Genomic DNA, 16,816 nt, shown 5'->3' on the forward strand with positions numbered 1-16,816 from the left:
AATTGATCACTCAGGCTGTTCTCTAAAAGAGGATAACAGAAGTTGATGGAATGATGTCAACCTGGCAGTTTGATAGAAATGCATGAATGATTTCAAGTGGAAACATCTCAGAATATAAATGCTTAAAAAGCAGCACTATTGGGAAGGTGGGAGCAGCAGGGGAGGTGGAGAACTAGTAATGTTGGGTCAACTACTTCCAAACAACCCATCAACCCACGCCCCTCTTCTTGCCAGTTTTCTGTTACTATTGCTAGCCCTAGCACATGGGAATGGCACGATCAGTTCCTGAAAGCTGCACAGTGGACCTGTTTGTATGACACAACAGCCCACCGTGGGTTAATTTACCCATGGGAGCTGATGTGTCGTGCCAGGCTTTAATAGGTGCCATTTTTGCATGGTGCTTACAGGCACCTGGCTTGCTGTATCACGTGAACCCAGGCAACGGGTTGTTTTAGGGTTACTCAAGGGTTGTGCAATCCTCAAACAAGCCATGGTTTATTTGAGGGCTGTCTAGCCCTCAAACAACCCCCTGCCACCTGGGCTTGTGCAACCTGGCAAGCCGTGCACCATGCAAAAATGGCGCCTGGCACAACACAACAGCCTGTGTGGGTAAATTAACCCCTGGTGGGCTGTTGTGTTGTGCAAACCAGTTCAGTAATTTTACTGATCCATGTTCAACCATACAACAAACCAGGGCATTTACAGGATCACTATGCTGAGAGTGAGTGGGCCATACAAAGCACATCCAACTCTACAGTTGGACAAAACTACAGGTGAGTGGCACCTCCTCTTTTCTGCCTGAAGGCCTAAACAGACAGTACCTATAAGCTCTGAACAGATAGAAGACTGTCTTTTAACAAGATGGTGTATTTGGCATTTGAGGCCATGGACAATTTGTGAGAGATGGGTTTTTAGAGCTTTAGAGTGTTGTTTACCACACTCCCTTACATTTAAGCTAAACCGGTCACAGAGTTCTTGACAGATGCATTCCTAAAAAGAACTTTGGAGAAACAAGCTTGCTTTTCTGTACTTGGAAAGTTCTACCTGGCCCAATCTGACCAAATGTTAGCATACACATCTCATCCAGCAGTTTTAAGTAACTTTGATTTATGGAAGGATTCTGCATACTTTTCAATAAATTCCTGTTTAAGGGACTTGCTACAGAAACTACTGCAAACTTCATTTGAAATAAATTCTTGGAGTTTGCCTTGTTTTGTTACACTTTTAATTAAACAAAATATAATCCTGTGCCAATTGCATACTTTTACACAGTGCCTCGGGCCAAAGGAGAAAGTATTTAAATAAAGACTTTTTTTTTACCCAATGAAAGGTATTGATACAGAAAGCAGTTCTACTACACACTTCAGAAGAAACCAAAATTTCCATTGAAGCTACTGGGAATGGTGGCAATGATGAGAGGAGGGAAGGTTACACAGTGGTGATTTTCAAGCTTTTCCAATTCAGGAACCATCTTAAATTTCACCCTGCAAGGTGAGATGCACTAAATTTTCCCATGTGCCCCTCTTTCTCCTCTCCTCCATTTTAAAACAAGCACACAAAATTACACTTATGCTGTTTTGCCAACCCACTTTAGGTTGGAGCATGAGCCAGCTGTGGATCATGACATGCCAGTTGAAGATCAAAGATGTACAGATTTTTCCCATTTTCTCATCAGTCCTTTCCCATTAATGTTAACCCTTACAATTCTAGAATAATTTTTGAAAGCTGCATTGAACCCTCCAGACGGACATCAACCTAGTAATTTATTACTTTTACAACATGTGGAAATAAATTCTACCCAGTTGTGTTGAGCTTTCAGTGGCCTGAGCACATATCCTTTATAGTCATAGCTCAAAGTGAAAACTTGCACGTAGCAGAGGATTAGTCACTCAACAGGGAGCAATTTCCATCCACAATGCAACAGAGATGGGCTGAAAAGATGCCAATAAATATTTTCTGAAAACTGACTTGCATTGGCTGAGTTCATGCAGAGTTTCTCATCTGCTTTCAGTGAATGACAAGTATATTTATAACCATGGAGAGATCATATGTATTCCATTTTCAATGCACATGGGATTTTCTTCTAGTCTTGGACATCATCTCCCTGATTAATCAAACCTATTGATGCAGTCCTGTAATAGGGTCAACTAGTTCTGCCCTAAATTTAGGACAAGTATTCTTGTCAGGACCTGTCAGAGCTTTCTTGTCTGTAGTCCCAGACTCACCTAAGGAAAAACACAACACAGGGGCCGTAGCAGTGTTTTGCAATCATTTTTAATTTGATCATCCCTTCTAGGACTCCCTATTCCATGCCAATCACCTTTTGGCAGGGTAGAGACTGTGCAGCAACATGAATCCCATTGCTGCAAGAAAGAATTTGTAGACCAGTGTACATGGATATGAGAGATTTTAGCATGAACACCACTACATCTGCTTGCACACATCACCCCAGCTTACCTGTCTAGCAACAGGACATACCTCAAAGCTAATTCCAGGCACTGAGCGAAAGCATGGGAACCAAGCCGTATCAACTGCTACTTGGAGCATAGAGAAAACTGTACCCCCACCCCCACCCTCACCCTCCGCTCAATCACTACTTACTGTCAGTAAAAGATAGATCAACAATTGTTTGGAAAAGACCTGTGTGAATGAAAGCCCAGAACTATGTGAATCCAGACTCCCAAATATTCCCACAGCAGCATGGGAAGCTGCTACTGCATTGCTGCATTTATACATGAATGATGGGACCTAGAGTAAATCTACAAGGAACTATAATGAGCTAATAGTACAGAAATGAACTTCAGGCCAAACTTTACATGACATCTGCATGGCCTTATGTGGTCAATTTTTAACAAATAGCTAGCACAGCACACATGCTGATCAAGATTAGGACCATGGGGCTTTAATCCTTTGCCCCCACCACAGTCTCCTTTGGAATTGCCCTCCCAACGCCTCCTCTTTTGCAGGACTGAAGCTGGGGGAAAGGACTAAAGCCCCCCTCCACCTACACTGTGGTCCCAGTCTAGCTTGGGGAGCCACACACCAACTAGTGTGTTTTTTTTTAATTGCCACGCAGAACCAAACCACATGACAAATATCCTGTTGCATTTGGCTCATCGTGTGGAAGTTACAGCTAGCCATTCCTACACTGAAAAGTTGTGCGAATGACCAGGGTAGTTCATCATTTAGTCGGCCCACATAGCTGACATGTTTACAGAACCTAGTATAATAGTATGTCCGATTCATTGTCACTGTAGACAGTATTTAGCCATGTGAATTGCATATCTGATGGATATGACAGCTAACACTTGCTCCACAAGACAGTTAGTGAAGCATTTGGTGGCTCCAGTTGATGCCTGCACTGGTAGTGAAACAAGGCCCTGGTACTAGAGGTAGACTGTGCATGATAGAACACTCCCAAATTTGGCCAACTGCCAATTATGTCTCTTTGGAGTACTGACCTTTATGGCCATTATCCTGCACCCACAGAGATAACCATGCCCATAAATAACTAGCATAATCCCTGGTTCAGCCACTAAACCACCATCGGGCAGTGTATTTCAGTCACTATTGTGCTAGTTGTATTCCAACGCAATTCAGGTCAAGTGACAGCCCTGACCAGCCTCACCTAGGAGTATCCAGCAGCTGAGTCTTCTCCAGGGTACTTGTCTCAGGAACAGAAACACATGGGGGCTTGAGGAAGAGTGACCTGCTGGACTCTCCTAGGCGAGGCTGGGGGACTCTTCTTAATGTGAATTGCCTGACTGTACAGGAGTGCACCGTTCTTCCCTGTGCGATCTTGACAAGGAGAGGGATATGCCAGAGTTCTAAGCACTCAGTGTGCACGATCAGGACTATTAAAATCACTGGTGTGTTGCAGTAGTTCAGTAGTGGTAATTGTGGCCATGTTAATACCCCCACACCCATTTTAGGGTGGAGAAGCACACTACACCTCAAAATAGTAGAGCACATGCTTTGCATGCTGAAAGGCCCAGGTTCAATTTCGGGGCACTTTCAGCTAAAGGATCTCTGTTAGCAGGGCTGGGAGAAGCCACTTTTTGAGATCTTGGGAAGCCACTGCCAGTTAGTGCACTTGGTGAGCCACTGGTCTGACTTACTGAAGGCAGCTTCATTTATGCATCTCCCCTCCCTACAAGATCCCCTACTGGGAAGGATAGGAAAGGACCCTATTTGCACTATACAGGCCACAGGGTTATGGCTACTCGCTTTAAGACTTTCTCCCCACAACAATAAATTTGAGATAATTTCCCCAGCATTGCAGGAGCTGTTCAAGAATGTACTAATTAATAACGTTGAGATAACGAGTACAGCATGGGGCTCTGAAGATAGGGAAACTGAAATCTGTTTCTTGTTTATTGCGTGTCTTTGGGAAAGTCACTTCTTCCTACGATTAAAATTTCTCCCTCCTTTCATCTGCACTTTGGGTTTTCAGAATTCTAAGCTGAGGTGGGCCTTATGCATGCACTACTGCAGTGCTCCAAGCGGTACTCTGATTATTGCCCCTGCAGTTAACTGAGAAGATTCTTATTTATATATCTAAGACAAATGCAATTATGTAGCACAGTACACAAAAGAAAAAAGAAAGAAGAATGCACTCCCCTCTTCTCTGCCAGGAAAATCCTCTTCTGAGCTCTCCTGGGAAAAACTAGTTAAAGGTGGCATTCACAGATTAGCAAATTCTCAGATCTTTGATTCAAAACATTCATACTGAAATTAATGCTCTAACAGGGAAAATAGTTTTCTACAAACAAAATAGTTTCACCACCCAGCATTACACATTAGCGCTTGCAACAGTTATAGGCTCTCTTTACAGTCGACTCCCTTCTCTCCTCCCTTAGATGCTGGCAGCAAAACACCAAACCCAATTAGGCTGGTCTCACACAAACCAGCATTAGCCTCTGGGGTTGGCAGCAAAGGTACAGCACTAAAGTTTCTTTCAGTCATGTGTGCTTTGCCTCAGGGCTTGGATACATTGTCCTAAACGTCAGATTTACGCGTGGTTCTCTGGAATGATACTCCTTGGGTACACGATGCTGAAACAGAACGAAAACAGAGTCCATGTGCTATATATACAAAACATGCCTGAAAGAATACAGAAATATCAATATCCTTGCCTGCGTTTTGGGAGGAGTATCTTACAATGTCCATAATTCATATGTAGGCCAAAAGGCTGAGATTTCTTCACATCTTCCTTTTTAAAGATACAAAAGATCAACTCCCACCTTTCCTTTTGCTCTGTTTTCTGAAAGTTACTTCTCCAGTTTTTATTCAGACACTTCATTCTTTGCCTATTCCAGATCACCACACAGTGCTGGTTCCCTGAAGTGGTACAGGATTCCTACCCCATTGTTACTGGCTTATCAGAAAGGATGCTAGAACAAGACCTTTGTACTTTGTGAGCCATGGATAAGCACTCCAGTCCAACAGGAAGAAAGTCCCCAGCCTCGCCACCTAAGGGAACAATCCTATGCATGTTTAGACAGAAAGAAGTCCTACAACTCCCAGCATTCCCCAGCAAGCGTAACTGGCTGGAGAATGCTGGGAGTTGTGGACTTTTTTCTGTCTAAACATGCATGAGATTGCACCTTAAGGATGTTTTAACTATTCATTAACTTTTACAATCTTAGGTTATCCAGTGGGTAAGCCTTGTAGAAATCCAGAAGAGGGGACAGCATACCACTGTCAGGGTTTAGGGGAAGGGTACACCATTTGTACCATCTATGCTTAGATAGTCTCACCTGCCAATCTTCTTGAGTAGCTCCTTCCATCATTAGCAAAGTCCCATGATCTAGTGGTATATGCACTCTTTGCATGTAAGTATAATCACTGTTCTCTTCCTGAAAAGAAACATGAAGTAGCCGGTATATAATCAGTAGCTCTATTATATAAAAGGCATTTCCAGACCAACCATTTTGTAGCACAAGAAATTATTTTAATTTATTATATTTATATCTCACCTTTCCTCCAAAGAGCTTAAGACATTGTACATAGTCCTCCCCTTTCCGATTTTATCAACACAACAATCCTGTGAGGTAGATTAGACCAAGAGATGGCAATGGGTTCAACGTGACCTAGTAAGCTTCATGACTGAATGGGTGATCTAGGTTAAAATCCCCAAGTCCAACACCACTACCCAGCATTGAATCTCTAGGAACTCTTGCTCTGGGTAGAGAGGATGACTCATCTCTCCAAGCAGCACTGCTGTTACTTGGAAAATGCACTATCCTTGTCATGTGTTTTGTTTCTGGGGGAATGAGTCTTTCTCCAGCTAGCAGGTTCTGCAGTTCCTTGGTGGAATAGCTTCATGACACTGCTATTGATGAGATAGTGCTGTACCAAATGATGGGCACCCACTCCCCATGCTTAGGTCATAATTTGTCGTTTTTTCAAAGTATTGTTTTCAAGGTGGTACATTTAGCTGCTATACCAGTTAACAGCATCTAGTCCTTTTCAAAAGGAAGGAAAGTTTGGCAAATTCTTTTGTGCACAAAAATACCATGCCAAGTTGTTAGCCTTTATTTAAAAGATCTCTTTGAAGCATTAGTACTATAGTGCAAATAGTACAAATCTCCCATGATTAAGAACAGAGCAGACAGGCTGTTCAACCTTTACGCATCAATAGAATGTTGTGGTACTGTAACTAAATCAGGATGGGGACAAGCTAGTGATGTGAGCTTTCTGGAAAATTTTCCCATACAAATTCGGGCAATTTGCATCAGAAAATGCCCTAGAGCTAGGGTCAGCAAGTTCTGGCCCTCCAGATGTTTTGGCCTACAACTCCCATTAGACCTAGGCAGCAAAGTCAATGGTGAGAGAGGATAGGAGTTGTAGACCAAAATGTCTCTGCTCTACAGAGTGATCTAGTTTAGCAAGTTCATTTTACTTGTATTTAGTAAATAAAGCTAAAAAAAGTAACCCATGTTAATTTTTTCTCAGTACACCATAAGTATTTTATCTAAACCACTTGAGGAAAAATGTTGAGGCACGCATTGGGGTGGATCAGGATTTATGCCGGATCAACTTCACCACCCCTTCCTTCCTACACCAGCCCCTCCAGTCTCCTGCAAATGCTACACAAAATTTCACACTACGTTTTATTATCTTGCATTTGTGGCCTGTAACTTTTCTGAACCCACCGAGAGCTTTGGCTATTGGGTGGTACAGAAATGAAATAATTATAGCTATGTTTTCATTGCTCTGATTGTAGATTAGCAGGACAGTGTCTCACACAATCCACAAAGTAAGCATACAGGCACTACCTTAAACCAAGTCAGTCAATTAACGCGCCGAGCCCAGTATCAACCACTCTGGCAGCAGCCTTCCAAGGCTTCAGGCAGATGTCTGTTCTAACCTTGCTACCAGTGATCCTTTAACTTGAGATGCCATGGAGCAAAACTCAGGCATCCTGTGTGCAAAGCATGTGCTCTACCACTGAGCTACGGCCTCTATAACCTAGGCTCCATTTCCTGATACAAGAAACACAGACTGAAAGGCTTTCAAGGAAAGACATCTGCTCAAGACTAGTGGTTCTGACTGCCTAAAGCAGCCCCATATGGCCCTAAAACAATGAAAACAGACATAATAAAGCAGCAGAATGTAATGGATAAATTAATTCCAAGAGCTGAGGCAGAGCCAAGAATTTTACTACACAGGTTACAGAAACGTAGGGCTAAATAATTACAATTGCGGAACCTCAAGCAACGTGTTTCTCAATGAATCCCCACCCTCCTACATCATTAGGATCCTCCTCTAGTTTCACACCTTTCCAGAACAAGGATTTGATGCAGTGCTTACATTAAAACTGAAACCTCATTCACAGCTTGTCTGTCAAACAGCTGAAACTCAAAACTGCTTTGACAATATATTGGCTTGAGATGACGGGTTCCATTTCAAGAACTGAGCGGCAAATGTACAGGTTCATTAGACATTTGAAGAACAAGAGACTGGGTACATGTAACTTTGGTCTTTACAAGTTTTGGGGGGCAATCCTGTGGTCCCGGGAGAGCGATCCAGGGACCATAGGATTTTTCAAACCCCCTCTCCCAAAGCCACAGACACTGCTACAACTTCAGCAGAGGGACTCCTAAATCCAATCCCTCACCCTGCCCCCTCGCAACAAAAGCAGCCTTGAAGGACATCCTAGAAGTAAAAAATGGAGCATTCTGGTGGACGAGGAGGGGAGGGGAGAGGCCAGGATAGGAAAAGTCCTATAACATCTCCAGACCCAGCCTGGCCCCCGACAGCGCACCTCCTCTAGACAGGCTCAGAGGTCCATCTAGAGGATAAAGGGGGAAAAAAGGAGGACAAGGAGGTTAAAATCACCTCTGCCGCTCCTCCTGCCCTGTTGGCAGCAGCCCAGCAGGCCACTGGACACTCAAAAGCCTCTGAGTTCAGAGGCTTCCTTCTAACAGGAGCACAACCCATAGGGTTGTGTCCTTAAGACAGTTTCCGAACTGCTCAAGGAGACATCAGGAAAGAAGAGTGAAGGAGGAAAGTCTGAGCACAAGTGAATCATATTTGGACAAGACTGAGCCCTATGCTGCAGGGAAAGATCAGTAATGGTGGGCCAGCTGACTCTCAGGGTCTAACTACACATTATAAGACACACCCAGCCAACTTTGCTCCATGCCCCTTTTTCACATCATATTATACAGTCAGGGCCAGAAATATCGGAACAAGGGTAACTGTTTTGGCAGTTGGCCTCTGTACACCACCACATTGAAGTTGAAAGGAAACACACCCAGATGGGAGCGAAGTCAGGACTTCCAGCTGTAATTCAAGGGGTTTGACAAAAGTGGGGCACTACCCATTCAGGAAGGACAGCCAGTGGCATGCACACACCCCCATCATTGGTGGCTCATAAGTAATGGAACGAATGGCTGACAAGCAGCTGCATGGCCAGGTGTGGCCTGTTTCCTGGGTGCCCCATGACCAATCAAGCAGATAAAAGGCCTGGAGGTGGTTCTGAGTGTGACATTTGCATTTGGTAGCTGTTCACTGCAACTCCCAACATGAGGTCCAAAGAGGTGTCCATGCGAGTGAAGGAGGCCATCATGAGGCTGAGGAAACAAAATAAACCCATCAGAGAGATAGCAAAAACATTGCGAGTGGCCAACACAACAGTTTGGAACATCCTGAAAAAGAAGGAATTAACTGGCAAGCCCAGCAACAGCAAAAGGCCTGGAAGACCACAGAAGACAACTAAAGTGGATGACCACAGAATTCTGCTCATAGTGAAGAGGAACCCTTTCACAACATCTAGCCAGGTCAAGAACGCTCTTGAGGAGGTAGGCATGTCATTGTCAACATCTACAGTCAAGAGACGGCTTTATGAATGTAAATACAGAGGCTTCACAACAAGGTGCAAACCACTGGTAACGCTCAAGAACAGACAGGCCAGATTAGTCTTTGCCAGCAAACACCTAAATAAGCCTGCCCAGTTCTAGAATAAGATTCTTTGGACTGATGAAACCAATATTAACTTGTACCAGAATGATGGGGAGAGAAAAGTATGGAGAAGGAACAGCTCATGATCCAAAGCATACCACATCATCTGTCAAACATGGTGGAGGCAGTAGTATGGCATGGGCATGTCTGGCTGCCAATGGAACTGGGTCACTGGTGTTTATTGATGACCTGACTGCTGATAAAAGCAGCAGGATGAATTCTGAAGTGTATAGGGCTATACTTTCTGCTCAGATTCAGCCGAATGCTGCCAAACAGATAGGATGCCGCTGCATATTGCAGATGGATAATGACCCAAAACATACAGCAAAACCTACCCAAGAATTTCTGAAGGCAAAGAAGTGGGATGTTCTTCAATGGCCAAGTCAGTCACCTGATCTCCACCCAACAGAGCGTGCTTTTCACTTACTGAAGACAAGACTGAAGGCAGAAAGACCCACAAACAAGCAGCAGCTGAAGGCAGCTGCAGTAAAGGCCTAGCGGCAAAGCATCTCGAGGGAGGAAACGCAGCATTTGGTCATGTCCATGGGTTCCAGACTTCAGGCAGTCATTGACTGCAAGGGATTTTCATCCAGGTATTAAAGGCGATCCTTAAGTTTGAAATGATGTTGGTTTGCTCCATTACTTATGAGCCACCAACGATGGGTGTGTGTGCATGCCACTGGCTGTCCTTCCTGAATGGTTAGTGCCCCACTTTTGTCAAACCCCTTGAATTACAGCTGAAAGTCCTGACTTTACTCCCATCTGGGTGTGTTTCTTTTCAACTTCAATGTGTTGGTGTACAGAGGCCAAATGCCAAAACAGTTATCCTTGTTCTAATATTTCTGGCCCTGACTGTATAAAACTAGATGTCACCAGGAAGAGGGAGAGAGAGACCTTTGTGGCAGCAGTGGTTCCATGTCTCTTGTGATGCCTACTTAGGCTCTCTGGGAAGCTTGGCAGCCATTACTGATCTTGGCTTTGAAGCTTCCAAGGAGTTTCAGGGTTCCTCAGGCCAGAACCTTGTCTGAAATCCACAAATCCAGGGAACCAAAACAAGAATCAGTTACATTATACGCAACAGGTAAGCCGTTAACAGAAAGAGAAGCTAGGAGAAGTGCCAAGAATTTAGATACAGTGGCTATGTGTATCAGCCATCAGGGAACAGCAGGCAGAAAAACAGCATTTTGGAAAGGTATATTCGGGTCAGATGTAACACATTAGCCAACTCTACTTCTTGTACACTGACCTGGTAACTGCAACGGTGAAGAACAGTTTAACAATATTTTCAATAAATAAAATAAATACCCATATCAGTATTTGCACCAAAGACCTTCAGCTATATAAGCAGTTTGACATAAGATCCACATATCAGGAGAATGGGATGTTGACACTGAGCTATTGATCACATACCTTGTGAAAAACCTAACAGCTGCTGCCTTTCACAAGCGGAACTTGAGGTATAAGCAAAGGCTTTAAAATGAAGCATACTAGCAGCTTACTGGACAAAATCCAGCAACTGAAAAATTAAGCATCAAGGAAACAAAATTTTGCGTGGTGTGGAGAAAGTGGATAGGGAGGACATTTTTCTCTATCTCTCGTCATACTAGAACCTGGAGTCATCCTGTGAAGTTGATTGGTGGGAGATTCAGGACAGATAAAAGGAAGTCCTTCTTCACACAACGCATAGCTAAATATGGAATTCATGATCACAAGACATAGCGATGGCCACCAATTTGGATGGCTTTAAAAGGGGGTTAGACAAATTACTGGAGGATAAGATCAGTAATGACAACTAGCCCTAATGCCTATATGCTACCTCTAGTATCAGAGGCAATATGCCTATGTACAGCAGTTGCTGGGGAACATGGGTGGGAGGTGCTGTTGCATTCATGTCCCACTTGTGGGCTTCCTGTTGGCCACTGTGTGAACAAAATGCTGGACTAGATGGACTCTTGCTCTGATTCAGCATGGCTCTTCTAATGTTCTTACGAAACAGGAGCCCACTCTCTGAAATTCATCACATTTGTACCAAGGCAAGTTTGGGGAACCTCTGGTCTGTGCATTTTCCTACTGGCCTCACTTCCCAGGCCCCACCCACTCAGCTCTGCCTCCTCCATAGCTCTGTTTCCATACTGCTTAGCTGTCTCCCGTGATGTCCCTGGCACTGACAAGCTGCAGAGAAGGAGGGGTGCAGCTGCCGAGTCCAGTCCCAGAAGCGAGGAAGACGTTGTTCTCTTCCTCCATTGGCAGTGCTCTGGGTTTCCATGGTAAGGGCTGAGAAAGGGACACACCATTCTCAGCACTCAGCAAGGAAGCATGATCCTGATACAAGGATGTGCAAGAATAAGTATGTACAAGTGCATCCAGCTTTGGCTCCAGGTACCACTGGCATGCAGCCCTCTTAATGAAAAAGCTTCCCTACCCCTGTACTAAGGCATCCATCCATATGGTGCTTAAAGTGCTTTAGAGAAAGTCAGGCTTAGGGTTATTATGTTGGGAGCACCTCAGGAATTCATGGCCTCCACAGCAACCATGAGTTCATCCCAATTAGTATCTGGCCACAATCATTCAGCACAATATACCTGGGATCTAGTTTTCTGTGTAGAGTGGGATGATGGTGATCTGGGGGGTGGAGGAACTTTCTATAGTTCCGTTGTCTTGGAACTAACTCGTGGGGTTTAGAGTTGTTGTGACTCGGAGCCTCTGCAGGGGTGGGAGGCTAATTAAGATGGTCCACCCCATGAGACTGAAGGATCCCAATGGTTTTCTGATTTTCTTGTCACCGCGACAGGCGATTCTGTCGAAGCTCTGGCATGGAGAAATGACCCGGGTGGTTGACACGATGGCTCCTGAGCATCCTCTCCCATAGAGTGGAGCCAAATGAGCCCCCTGGTTCTCCAGGGTGATGTAGGTGATAAAATGACTGGGTCATTGATTGGAGTGACGTTGACGGAAAATATGGACAAGTCCGATTGAACACAGGCTACACCTCACTTGAAAGCTTACTCCATGGCAACGAGGGCAGCGAAGAAATTGTACTTCACCACCATTTTGTCTGCTCATGGCCACCTAGAGGAGCTTTTTCGGGTGGTCAGAAGCCTGTTGCACTCTGGCTCACAAGAAGAAGAGATGGACTACTTGATAGCCTGCTGTAACCAATTTTTATGACACCTTGTAGATTAAATCAGTCGTGCCCATGCCAACTTGGGAAGCCATAGTTAGCACAGGTCTGGTGGATGTAACTTTGGTTCCTTCTTGTCCAGGAATACTGGATACTTTTCAATTTGTACAGCCCAAGGATGTGGACAGGATCCTTGGAGAGGTGTGGCCTACCCCTTGTGTGCTGGACCCTTGCTCCTCCTGGCTTATAAAAGGAACCAGGGGATATTAGCTGGGTGGGTAAGGCTAGTGGTGAATGCCTCTTTAGGGCAAGATGTGATTCCATCTTGTCTAAAGGAAGTGGTTGTAAGATTTTTGTTTTCTTAAAAAACAAAGTTTTTTATTCCCCGAACCTTGTATTGGATAATTTCTGGCCAGTTTCCAATATTCCATTCCTGGCAAGGTGCTGGAGTGTGGATGGCTTCTCAGCTCCAGGGATTTCTGGATGAGATAGATTATCTAGATCCATTTCAATCTGGCTTCAGGCCTGGTTATGGGAGAGACTGCTTTGGTCTCCTTGGTAGATGATCTATGCTGGGAACCGGGCAGGAAGAGTGCGTCTCTGTTAGTTTTGCGGAGCATTTTGACAGCTTTCGATACTATCAACCATGGTATCCTTTTGAGGTGTCTGTCTGAGGTGGGACTGAGAGTCGCTGTTATACTGTGGCTCTGGTCCTTGTTAGAGGGGCAATCTCATTAGCTGGCACTGGGGAATTCCTGTCTGAAGCCATGGCCATTGGCCTGTGGTGTCCCTCAGGGCTCCATCTTATCCTCCAAGCTATTTAACATATACATGAAATTGCTGGGCAAGATTGTCTGGAGTTTGGAGGTTCAGCGCCACCAGTATAATGACAACACCCAACTCTCTCCCCGCCCCCATCTAAATCCAAGGAAGCTGTTCTGGTTCTAAATTTGTGCCTGATGTTGGTAATGGATGAGGACAAACAAACTGAAGCTGAATCCAGACAAGACAGAGGTCAGTTGAAAGGCAGATCAGGGAATAGTGATTCAGCTTGTGTTGGAGGGGGTTACACTCCCCCTGAAGACTCAGGCTCACAGTTTAAAGTACTCTTGGACTCCACTCTGAGCCTGGATGCTCAGGTCTCAGCAGTGACCAGGAGTGAATTTGCACAGCTGAGGCTAGTGCACCAACTGCCCCCAATCCTAGAGATGTCTGATATGGTCACATATGTCTTAGTTACATCCTGTTCATACTACTGTAATGTGTTCTATGTGGGGCTACCTTTGAAAACTGTTCAAAACTGTAGCTGGTTCAGAGTGCTGCAGCCAGTCCATTGACCAGGGCTGGTTACACAGAACATGTGACTCTCTTGTTACAGCAGCTTCACTGGCTACCGTTTTGTTTCCAGGAAGTGAATTCAAAGTGCTGGTTATGACATATAAAGCCCTATATGGCTTGGGACCAGGTGACTTGAAAGACTGCCTTCTCCCATACGAGCCGGCCTGGTTCTTAGGAACTTCTGGTGAGGCCCTTCTTTCGAGACCAGTGTCTTCAGAGATGCATTTGGTAGCGCCCCGAGAGAGGGCCTTTGCTCCCTCTCTGCTGCCCTTCCACTGGCAGGCAAAGACTATTTTATTCAAGAAGGCCTTTGGCCTGTAAGTGGGTCTGTTGGGTTGGGTGCTGTTTTTATTTCTTCCCCCCTGTAATTATTATGTTTTTATTATACACTTGAATTGTATAAACTGCCTTGAGTGCCATTTTTTGGTAGAAAGGAAGGATACAAATCAAATACATAATGAATAAATATTACAATGGCTATCCATATCCACAGGTATCACAGGAGGTCTGGTCCACACCCCCACTGTTGGTGGAGAAAGTGTGTACAGAAAGTCTGTACTTTCTGGGTGTACAGAAAGGCAATGGGAGTGGCAGATGATGCTGGTGGTTGGAGAAGGGGACAGGCCTTAAAAAAATACATATGGCAGGGAGGGAAACATAGCTGGATGTAGGAGCAGGCTGCTGTCTCCCCACCCCACCCCCACCCATCTGTCTCAGGATATTTTTAAATTTCAGGTCAGCAGAGTGCCTCATCCGGGCCAGTGCTGATTAATGTAAAAGCCAACAGTGAGTGAGTCATCAATGATGCATGATCCAGCCCTTGAGGAGGTTGCCAGCCTTGTGTGTAGCACAGACTTGGCTGGAATATTTGTCTGGACAAACAATTGCCCAGATGGTTCTGGCTGGACATTCTGTGGATTGTGCCCGGCCCACAAGTTATCCAACACAAGTGTATGAGAGAGATCTGGATGCCCCAAGTTTGCACTGTAATTAATGCATTCATTTTGCCCTTTATTATTAGTTGTATCATCACTACTACAAAACTAATATCCTCTCTCCTGCCAAGCAGTCCAGAATGGCATACATATCACTGTCAAGTACAGTAGTTTACAGGACTGACCTGCTGAGCTCTAGTAGAACTGTGTTATGTTCTCTTTTTGCTCAATGAAACACACAGTTCCAAACATTTATTCCCCTTGCCCCTGCCACACACACAATCTAATGATGTGCAATAACATATCTCCATACATCTGAAGCCTTCACAGCTCTTGTAGATTTAAAGGTCCACGGCACTTTGGAAAGATTAGCACTACAGCACACACCACAGCAAGCAATATGCACAAATTCAGTCCCAAGAGCCAGAAGCCCCAATTCCCAGAGCCATATTCCCATCATTACCTTCATGTACCAGTTTGAAATATAATGTCTTGAAATATGCACTGTGCCTGAGACACCTTTTAACTTATTTCTTGGCTCATGGGCTTCTCACCTACAAACACCTCTTTCTTTTCAAGTTGGCTGACCTATTAATTCCTGCAGCATCACTAGCATAAGCTCTTGTCCCTAGTAAAGTTACCACACTGACTACTGCAGCTCTTTTTGTCTGGATTTTCTGACTCATTAGTAGTGTTCCCTGCAGTCTTTAAAAACAAAACACTAGCATCCTACACATTTCAATATTGTACTTTTAAAATCAATTCCTAGTTTTGGATTCTTACAAAGAAACAGGCTCTTTCACAGATCATGGATGCCTACCTAGCCAGGCAGAATGCTCTCATATCTACATTATCTCACCATAGAAATGTGGATTTCCCTTTGCCTTATCCTGCCTAATTTCTTCCCGCTCCATGAAGGTTAGACAACATGTGGCCCTCCAGATGTTGCTGGCCTGAAACTCCCATTAGCTCCAGCCAACAGGCCCAATGGTCAGGGATAATGGGAGTTGTAGTCCAGCACCTGGAGAGGCACAGGTGCCCCACCTGTGATTTACAGACAGTCCATAGTTTACCCCCTTTCAGGCTGGAATCTTATGTACACTTAAGCTGGGAGTAAGCCCTATGAAACAGAGTGGGACTTCCTTCTGAGAAAACCTGCAGAGGATGAAACTGTGAGGGCCTCATCAATGAAGCAAGATGCCCTCTCTTCCACTTCCTTCCTTCTGTAAATAATTGATGTACACAGCATTCTGCAATGCAGGGGATCAGACCTTGCTCAGTGGCTCATTCGAAGAACAAAGTTATCCAGAGGCTGAGTTTCCAACTATTTTTGCTACTAGTATCTTCAGAGCATCATGGACTTCCCATTATTATCTAATACATACATCCCAAGTCCTCCTTCCGCCCACGCCCTATGCTATGCGTTTCCCTGGTTACAAGCTAAGAAGCAGTGCTGCCGCTTGCCAAATAGCTATTATAGTTCAGTTTCATCGCTTACACTGCAGTGTAGATTTAAAGCTAGCAGGTTAGCTGCATTGAACTAATTCCTCAAGCAAATGCAGGGCTCTGCAGCAAAAGATACAGGACAGAGAAACTTTGCAGAACTGAGGACCTACCACTTAAACCCTAGACCTAGAATATGCCAGGCTCTTTCTGAAGCTAAGGGCCACTGCACATGTCGCAAGATTAAAATGAATGCAGTACAACGTGGCTAAACTCAATGTACACTTTGCATACATGTTTGCATATTTATATACATGCATGCTCTGCAAGATACCAGGAATGGCTCTGGGTATCTGAAAAAAATATGTCTTCAGTAAAAAAAGAGACTCCCCCTCCAGATCCCATGTTAAGGTTATATGGTGTACCAATTAATAATGCAACAAGGAATCCTAAGACAACAGGGCAACAACATCCTTTGTTGACAGTGTAAAAGGGCTTTAGTAAAACGAAA

General features: G+C 44.5%; 1 protein-coding gene across 1 annotated transcript in view; it reads right to left on the reverse strand.

Annotated features, from left to right (window-relative positions):
- Positions 1-2,255: 2,255 nt before the first annotated feature.
- The window catches only part of ALKBH3 (alkB homolog 3, alpha-ketoglutarate dependent dioxygenase), a 39,344-nt gene continuing 24,783 nt past the window's right edge, over positions 2,256-16,816 (reverse strand). The window contains exons 9-10 of the mRNA XM_084850951.1: positions 5,760-5,858; positions 2,256-5,054 (exon numbers count right to left, since the gene is read on the reverse strand). Coding sequence (XP_084707077.1) covers positions 4,962-5,054; positions 5,760-5,858 — 192 coding nt within the window. The 3' untranslated portion in view covers positions 2,256-4,961. The remainder of the gene's footprint in view (positions 5,055-5,759; positions 5,859-16,816) is intronic.

The sequence above is a fragment of the Heloderma suspectum genome, chromosome 1, assembly GCF_057233095.1.
Source record: "Heloderma suspectum isolate Gila_16-S chromosome 1, 16-S_ref, whole genome shotgun sequence".
Lineage (NCBI taxonomy): Eukaryota > Metazoa > Chordata > Lepidosauria > Squamata > Helodermatidae > Heloderma > Heloderma suspectum.